This window comes from Centruroides vittatus, unplaced genomic scaffold (assembly GCF_030686945.1).
Source record: "Centruroides vittatus isolate TY-2023 unplaced genomic scaffold, ASM3068694v2 scaffold_435, whole genome shotgun sequence".
Lineage (NCBI taxonomy): Eukaryota > Metazoa > Arthropoda > Arachnida > Scorpiones > Buthidae > Centruroides > Centruroides vittatus.
This window is the reverse complement of record NW_027122708.1, coordinates 7,691,018-7,700,672: the sequence shown is the minus strand read 5'-3', so window position 1 is coordinate 7,700,672 and position 9,655 is coordinate 7,691,018. Positions and strand designations below refer to the sequence as shown.

Sequence of the window (9,655 nt, the reverse complement as noted above, 5' to 3'; positions counted from 1 at the left end):
ATTAAATTATATATTTATGTATTAAATTTTGTGAAATGAATTACATTTCTATTTAATAAAATTTAACAAAATCAATAAATAATGTCATTACATTTTATAAAAATTCTAATTCATAAAAATATTTTTTTGCTGTTATAAATAGTTAGAAAGGGCAGGTTTTTTTCGTATTAAGAAACAATTAAATAAACAAAATACAATTGATGTTGTTTAATTTATTTAGTAAACATTAAATAAATTTTTCAGTTTATTTAAGCTGAAAAATTTGTTAATATTTAGTTTTAGTTTTAATCTAATCAAGTGATTAAAATTAAAACTAATTCTAATTACGTAAAATACAGTTCTATAACTTGTAATATTTCTTTATCTTTTTGACTTAGAAAATATTTTTAATAAATTAAAATCAGTCTGTATAAAATATAATTAACATATTTCAAGATAAAACTATTAAGCCTGTATAACTTAAAACTGGAAATATATTATAGTTCCGTGCTGCCATCTGTTAGTCAAATAACGTATTAATGATTTATACTCCTACTACTAGTCTTATTATTATTTAATATCTATTCTGGTATATCAACACGGTTTAACATGCTAAATTCTATATCCTACAAAACTAATATTATTTGAATTTAATATAAAGTTAATCTAAAATTTAAAAAATAAAGTTAACATATCCTAATCATGGAACTATCAATATTTTTAATTAAGGATACCGATTAATGCAATATTTAGTATAATTCATCACATGAAATAAATTTACAAATAAAAATGTGTATATATTCTGTAAAATAACTTAATTTTTATAAATATAAATTCTTAATTTGGCTTCATTAGGCTATAAATTAGTTTAAATTAAACTTCTAGCTTACATTTCTATCTAAAACAATAGCAGTGTTATATTTGAAATTAAAGTAATGATGATGGTGGTAAAATCATTTAAATTAAGAGCATTATTTGATATCAGTTTATGTAATAGTAATGTTTTACCCCAGAACTATTATGAGATGAATTCCGAATCTTTTAATATTTTATAAATTATCTGGAAGAAAAGCAATATACAGTATTTTAAATGGTCTTTTAATATATAAAATTACTGATAAATGTAAGTATAATACAATTAGATTTAATAGAAGAAAACGAAATTCATTTTTAAAAACATCACAGAAACAAGGCGGTTCTTTAACGAGTAAGAAAAGAAGCGAAAGATTTTAATTGATCAATTGATCGATTGATCGATTTAAAATATCAATTGTCATTGGCAATTGATTGGAGAATAAAGTGAGATAAGTAAACGGTTTAAACCTTTTTTCTTATCTAACCAATCGATTTTCAGTCGGAACATTTTTTTTCTTTATTTTAACTTCGTTACTAAATAGTTCGTTACTAATATTTTTATTTTAAATGATTTATCCGAAAAATCTTTTAATTTTTTTTAACTAAGCATAATAAATTAAATAATAATTATTTAATTCTTATGTCTGCAGAATTATTAGCTTATTTTGTCTATTATCGAACATGTCAAGAGTTGAACGAAAGCTTTGCTGGATTCTATCTTGAAACATTATATATTTTATGTAGGCCTGCATAATTCACTTTAAACGCTTTTGTAATCATGTAGAGCACTTACCGGATAAGATTCAATTATGTTTTTAAAACGTAAATTTATAATTAAATTAATAGATTATTTTATTTTATTAAAAAAATTAATTTACGGAAATATTTTTAAAATTGTTATAAGAATAATTTTAAAAGAGAAATGCAATTGATATTGTTTAAATTAAAAGACTAAATAAAAATGAAGGGCTTCACGATATAATTGAATTTTTTTTTAAAGCTAAATCTTTCGTTTAATTTTAAAATTCTAATTGAATGCTATAAAATTATTTGAGAAAAATTGTAAAAATATTATTAGCGACGTATTTTTCATTAAGAATGTGACATGATGTGTAAGTCTGGAAAGTATTCCTCGTTAATTAGGCATTACGATTTCATTTAATATTAACAAATAGTTTATATATATGCCTAAATTATTGGTTAAAATTGACTTAAATATATACTTTTTAAAGTATTGGTCCAACAATATAACATTAATTGTTTTAAGCATGTGCAACTGGTAATTTGAATTAAACTTTAATTGTTTTGATATGTTTATATAAGTTATATCAATCTTGTGTAATAAGAAAGAATTCAGAATTATTTTTTAAATACATTTTATTTATATTTTTATATCTTTTAAGCATTTGGACAAATAACTAGGAAAATAACCGCTTCATTTTATATCGTCGTCTACCTCCTACCATTTAATCCGGAAGAGCATTTGGACTGGTTCAATTCCAATAACCCGTAATAGAGGAGATAAGTCAGTCTGGATGATCCCGCTCGCGTCCAGAAGTCCAGCCAATCGGTGTCCATTTTATGGATTTGGACAATAAGATTTTCGTTTTCTTATTTAATAGCGGACATAAAACAAAAACAATGGTGGATAGTTGGTAATCGGTCGTCCATTGGAACGTGAGTTGGAAGAGGACAGTAGAAATATTTCTTGTGTTCTTTCTTTTATAGATAGTTTTGAACCAACAATAATCATATATTGGGGTCGTCATCAGAAATCGCTGGACAAACAGGCAATGACCGGGTCTGCTTGGCGCCAATTTACACATTACTTGGATGACTTTAATCGAGTCCATTCGCTATGAGTATAAATTAACACTTTTATAATTAGATTATTTGGCGTAGTTTTAATTTTTCTTTTTAATGTAAAAAAGAATATTTATATTCTTAAATAAACTTTTACTCGACAGATGTCGCTTCTAAGAAAAATATTTCTTTACCATATAATAAATTATAACGAATATTCACTGAAGACATGTTTTACAGATTATATTTTAAATTAAGAAGCGAAATGTGTATTTAATTAAAAGAAAAAATACTCTTGCAAAGTCTAGCTCATTATTTTAGTGCAGTCTACGCAAAATTGTGTTTTAATATTTATTTTTTTAAATTATAATACTAATAGAATGTATATTATTTATCTAATTTATAATTTTATGTATTGGCATATAAATATAAAACATAATTTTTCACTGCGATAACTATATAAATAATTCATATATAATTATTGTACTGTACATTACAGTAAACAAGAGATTACTTTTAATGAAATAAAAGGTAGGCACATCAGTAGCATGATCTGTAATTAAAATATTGATAATACAAACTTATTAGAATCATAAATTATTATTTGTTACTATATTTTTATACATTCCGAAAGACTAAGTCCTATATTAAAATTTCATAGGATGACAAAAGTATTTTTTCAGTTATGAATTGAAAAAGGTTTCAATCGTGATTCCAATACCTCGGAGAGTATTAGGAAAATGCAGGTGCTGTGAATGGTTTAGTCTACGTTTTCGACTCAAAAGCGAGTCTAAATAAAAGTAGAATGATGCTTTCAACAAAATTCTAAATCTGTAAAATAAACAAATTATTTGTAGGTCCGTGATTCCTGTTATAAAACCCCGTTTATTTAGTTTCAGAAATTTTACAATTAATTCTTTTTACAATTAGTTTGTCATTGTTATTATTTAAAAAGGCCTAACTACTTTTCAATTGTCATCAATAAACGAAAGGTTTTTCAGTTTAAAAAATAACTATTGAAGAAAAACCATTAAGAATAATTATCCTTGAGCAAATTGTCTAAGGGACCATTACCATATTTGGGAGCTTCTAAGGTAATCCTTAGTTGGAGAGAGACCCGTCTCCTGCGGCCAACCGCAGCGAGTGAGGCTGTAAAATTAAAGCGTTAAACTCTTTTATTGGTGCAATTAGCTGTATTAGACACCAATTGGTTTCCATTATTCTTAAGTCGATTCGGCATCTGAAATATTGTTTATACAAATAACCGAGCGTAGCATCATAATTTTAATATTTTTCTTTTCTCGAATAAGTGGTGGCATATGAAATGTTACCATCAGTTAGTAATTCAATTAATTTATATAATTTTCCACGGATTTGTAGATATGTCAAGATCCTCCGAGCGTTATTTAGCTAGTAGAAATCTCTCGCGACACATAATTTATTAAAATATCTCAATGTTTATATATTAAAATATTTTCGAAAGGAGCCGATATGGAATGGAAGGGAAAAAAAGCATTGTTTATATCGGTAGGTTTTATACGTTCAGAAACCGTTAACTGCTGTAATGTTTCTATACAACTTCCATAATAACCCATAAGATCGAAGTCTGACCGGTCTGAGCCTAACAACTCACTTTGGACCAACCAATAGCGGGAAGCTTTTAAAAACAATCAATCAACGCTTACTACCTCCCGTCCAACCCGAAGGCAGGATACGTAATTGGCTGTGATAAGGTACCCGCCTTCCGTAATAGGGTGGGACGGTGGATAGCCTTGTTTTAGGTCGTGATATTTGTGTGACGAGCCGTACCGAAGCGGCCATGCACACTCTTCGCTCGGCTGAAGATTTAGCGACGGGACAAGACAGAGCTACTTCATTGGCAACTGTTCAGGACGATTACGTAGTGAGACCGTCCAAAATCGCAGGGAAAAACATTCTTCATCTAGGAAATCCGTTAGAAAATGAGAAACAAACTCACGAGACGGATTCATCCAAAGTACATAATAAGCCGTCTTCTCCAGAAAAATCGAAAATTGCTCAAGATTCGAAAGAAAAAACGAAAAAAGGTTAGTCTCTAGTCATTTTTATTAATAGGTTATCTAAATTAATATTATGTAGATCATAGAGTAGTCAACAAAAAGTATTACAAAGAATTTTCTGGATAAGATCTATTTTTATACACTTTTTAAAAGTGTTTTATTAATGTTGTTAAAGAAATACCTCTAATCATTCGCAGATTTTGTTTAAATCAAGTATTGACATTTAAATTTTTTCATTAATGATTTCTTTTATTTAAATAATTAAAGCTCCTAAAGCTACTTTTTATTTTTATATTCTCTTAATAATGACGAGAATTTAGTTGTTAAATAGATTTGATGAATTTATATAATTTTAATGAAATTTTCAATTACAAAAATATCGAAAATTCCATATTTATTTTGATAATTTTTACATATCTTTGTTGACATAAATGAAGGGTGTGTTTTTCGCTACGAAATTTATAAAACAAGAGAAAAATATGTTTAATTTTATAAATTTTAAGTATTAAACTACAATTTTTATTTGACTGCCATATTTTTCTATATAATTAAATTGAATATACAGATTAATTACAATTAGTAAGAGAAAATTTTTAAAATAGCTGCTGTAAAATTATACTATTCGATATGAAATTAATAACAAAATTTGGTATCTACGTAACAGATACAAACATAAGAGTCGAGAATGTCAGCCATTTAGCTGAAAAGGCTCCGAAAATAAAGAGAAGATTCTGACAGAAGACACGAATTGGGGTGGTACAGTACAAGAGGCATGCCGGGCGCGTGGCCAACACGCACGTTGAGATAAATGAGCCAACCCCACCTGTCGGGGTCAAAACTTACCCTAACAAGCCACGTGAGGTCAACTGACCCCAGTGAACAAGAATAAAAGCCTCGAAGTGTTGTATAGTGAGAAGGCAGGGGTATTCGTGTTGATTCAGCACCTATTTTCATTATATTCCACTCCGACACTTTAACATGTTTAAAAATTAAATGAACAGTTCTTGCGGATAGTTAAAACACTCTTCATTTATGTGATTAAGTTTATTCTATATAAATTTAGTTTTTTTAATTATTTCGAAAAATACCTCAAACTTATAAATTTTACGAATTACAAGAATATTTTTATGAATGGAAAAGAAAACATTCATGTTGTTATAGTTATTTCGAGTAAATAATCTTATTTTAATATTATTAGATGTGTTAAAATTTGATTTTTTATTAATGAAATTTGAATAATTATTAACACGTTCATTATATCTTACGAGTCAATTTACATTTCATTTTATCGAAAAATAGAATTTCAAAGTAGAACTCTGTTCTATGCTATGAGGTAATTCTATCAAATGTGAGGATAGCCTCTACATAGATCACGAAATATACTATTAACTTGTTGTCGATTTAATTGTATGAGATGGCACGAATCTGATATATATAATTTATATTAATAGCATTGTGATTAGCCGGTTTGATTTTAGCATCAGTTAATAATGCTTTTTAGGATTTAATCTTTTATCTGTCAATTTGTAATTAAAATTAGCATTCCATTTAATTAGAATTTAGCAAACGACTAAGCAAGTTTAAGCGTGCAACGAATGATTATTCGTTTAAACCAACAAGAAGCACTTTTTAAAATATAAATTTGTACGAAAAAGTGTCACAATGCAACTGTATCTAGTTTTAGATTAAATACAATAGGTTTAATTGCAATAGGCTTAATTGATAATCTTTTTTAAATATAATTTTCAACTTGATTTAATAATGTAACGTGTCATCGGCATATGTGTCTTGTTAGTCCAACCGGATCATGTGTCACTGATGGATTTTTGTACAGATGCCGTACAAGACGTCAACACCATCAGACGATATAGAACAGCCTTCACCAGAGACCAGCTGGCAAGACTCGAAAAAGAGTTCTGTAGAGAGAATTATGTATCCAGACCACGGAGATGCGAATTGGCCTCCGCTCTCAATTTACCCGAAAGCACAATAAAGGTAAGAAAGTCGGCCTACGAGTTTAATATTCATTTTAAAACGTGAAACTGTGTAATTTAGAACAGTAACACCCTTTTATTTTTGCTATGGGTCAACCTATAAAATTTACTCCCTTTTTTTCTCAGGTATGGTTTCAAAATCGGAGAATGAAAGATAAACGGCAGAGGATGGCTTTGGCATGGCCTTACGCGGATCCACATTTCACTGCTTACATGCTCAGTGCTGCAGCTACAGCGGGTTCTGCAGGCTATAGTTATCCTTTATCGGCAGGAGCTTTACCATTCAACTATTATAGTGCTCTATCTTCTATCGCACGATATAGTCCCTACAGTTTACCCGTTAGACCGCAGTCATCTTTAATCACTCCGACGTATCTACGTCCAACTGGTTCCACCAACGGAGAAGTCACTCTATCGGCAGGCAGTAGACACGGCGGAGTATCGCCTGCCGATCCCCAATCTATTGTAAATGGACACTTCACGACGTGTCCCGTGCCAACATCGCCGGCATCGGTGGCAGAATCGTGCAGATGTCACCTGTTTGGTTTTCCATCTACCGTCGGCCTGGGAGTTCCGAATGGTGCGAACAATATCTCTCTTAGTACACATCTGGCTTGTTCTACTGGTCAAACTAATGTGGATGCACCTCGTCCTAACCTTTTCCAACCGTACAAGACTGACGTAGAGAGAGTATGACTTGTACAGATTTAAATTTCCAGTTTTGTTATCGTTTTATCCAATACAAAGCACGCATCTTCTCGAAGCACACGATTCTTCTCGAGTTGTCCAACGCAACGTTGTAATATATGATAGAAATTTAGCGAAAAACCGAGCAATTTTAAACGTATAGAAACAATTTCTAAAATTCTGAGAAATATCTATTATAAATAATTATTTCCAATTTGAGTTATGCACGTTATTAGTCACTAAGGACATTTAAGAAGTATCCTACGTGCGATAGGACGATTAACTGTAGATAGTTTTAGTTATCGAACGATTTCTCAAGATGAGAAGAAAATTCTTCGTCGCACATTTTGATATTTAATGGTGTTCGCTGTTAATTCTGTTGGGTGTGCGTATTCGGATCTTTCGTTTCTGAATAAATGTTTCGCCTCGTATAAAAACACACGAATTGATCAAAAATTTGTCGGATGAGTCTCATTTTATAATATTTAAAATCATTCTTACGGAAATGTGATGGTCATTCGCCTCTCTATTATAATTAGGCTAAAATTCTCCTTGCCTATTCCTCTTACATTCCGATGTTTTGATCTATTCGCATGATGACCAGTACGTCATTGTACAAGACTGAATTTAAAATGTCCTTTTTTCTACAAATTCTTTCCTTTGAGATGTATATAATGTACAGATGTGATGTGTAATTATGTTTTTCGGTGTTTTCAATAAAGTTTTCTTTCTATGAAGATGTTTCGGTGATTTTTCATTACATCAATTTAATCAAAATCGACGTTAGCCTAAGAAAACAATGATGAATGTATAACGAGCCTAAAAGGATGGATTAATTATCGATTAGAGTTCTTAATTTATTTACGAAAACATCATTAATTAAATAATAAACTATCTATTATTGGTTTCATTAACCTATTATTAACGGCTATTAATTAACAGGCAAGTTATGAATTGAATTTTTAGTCATATATTGATTTCCAAATGGAATTTTCTTATCGGTTAATTTAAAAATTTAAGTTAAAATCTTTAAAAACTAAGACGAATATCGTGACTAAATCTACTGTAACGCAGAATATATTAAATTTAAACACGCAATAAAAATATATTAACGTGAAAATATCAAATTTATTTGTTTTTAATTTCAATTTGAGAATATGAATGGAAAATCTACTGTTAAGTCGAGGATTATACTTTCATTTAATGCAAAGATCCAAAGGCAAATATAATTATGCGAGTAAAATGTATTTTATCTATAATTTCCGAGGGAAGACAATGAGTTATGGTGAAATTTTATTCGGCCGAAGCATGATTGGCCGAATATAAGTATTTATATCATCTTCGGCAATATAAACGGAGCGCTATCTCCCAATAGCTCGCCCCTCCAAAAAGATAAATCTGAATGGACTATAACAAGAGAGATAAAGGTCTATTGACGTGGACTTATAGTATTCTTTATGTAGTGACAGTTGGCTAGGGTCAGTAAAACATTACTCTATGCATTTACAATTGGATTAACGTTGTACAGTAGCAAGACTTGAGAGTAATGAATTATTGAGTCATCTTTGTGAAGTGGACTGCATGGCTTTTATCTGCAGCAGAATTGGTGTTCAGGAATTCCCGTGATACCGAAGAAAAATGAGGAAGTCATTAAACTTTACAGCCAGGACACAACTGCTTAAAGAATTTAAAACTAGACAATTTGTTTCAATTTAAACTGTATTACTTGGACTAGGAAGCTATTTCTATTTCGATTCAGCTGACTAATCATTATCTGAAAGTTCACCTGGGTAATTTAAAGATCAGGATTAATTAAAGCTAAGATTCTAAGAATAAATAAATTGATGTAACATCCTCATTTAATATTCCATTTTAAACAATTCTTTGTTTATTTTCCTTATAATATTTTTAACTTCCATGTTTTTAAATTGCTTTCTGAATAATGTTTTTTTGCTTCGAGTTGGCAATAAATTTCATAGTTTAACATTAGATATTTATATCTATAAATTATACGATATTTATTACTTTTTGCCGCAGTGCAAAGACCATTTTACGTACAGTACATAAAAATACACGCGTTATGTGTACAAAAACATTAAAAATCATTTCATCGTGATTCTAAGTAGTTTCGGGTCATTATGTCACATATTTTATTATAAAACTAATAATTCTGTACTATTTACGTTACTTAGGAATGGTGTAATATTTAAACATTTATTTTATATTCTACGTAAACAAATATATAAAAATTACTAATTTATATGTTAATGTTATTGTTTTATAAAATTGGATTTCGAA

The 9,655-nt window shown here is 29.3% G+C and overlaps 1 protein-coding gene across 2 annotated transcripts; it reads left to right on the top strand.

Annotated features, from left to right (window-relative positions):
- Positions 1-3,257: 3,257 nt before the first annotated feature.
- On the top strand, positions 3,258-8,058 carry eve (even skipped). 2 transcript variants are annotated; one of them, XM_067287242.1, is made up of 4 exons: positions 3,258-3,731; positions 4,018-4,703; positions 6,472-6,671; positions 6,797-8,058. In XM_067287242.1, exons 2-4 carry the CDS (start codon positions 4,457-4,459, stop codon positions 7,364-7,366), a joined length of 1,017 nt encoding a protein of 338 aa, XP_067143343.1. In that variant the 5' UTR covers positions 3,258-3,731; positions 4,018-4,456; the 3' UTR covers positions 7,367-8,058. The 2 variants fall into 2 exon arrangements, with proteins under 2 accessions (XP_067143343.1, XP_067143345.1); XM_067287244.1 differs by having other exon boundaries at positions 3,258-4,703; positions 6,511-6,671.
- Positions 8,059-9,655: the final 1,597 nt, after the last annotated feature.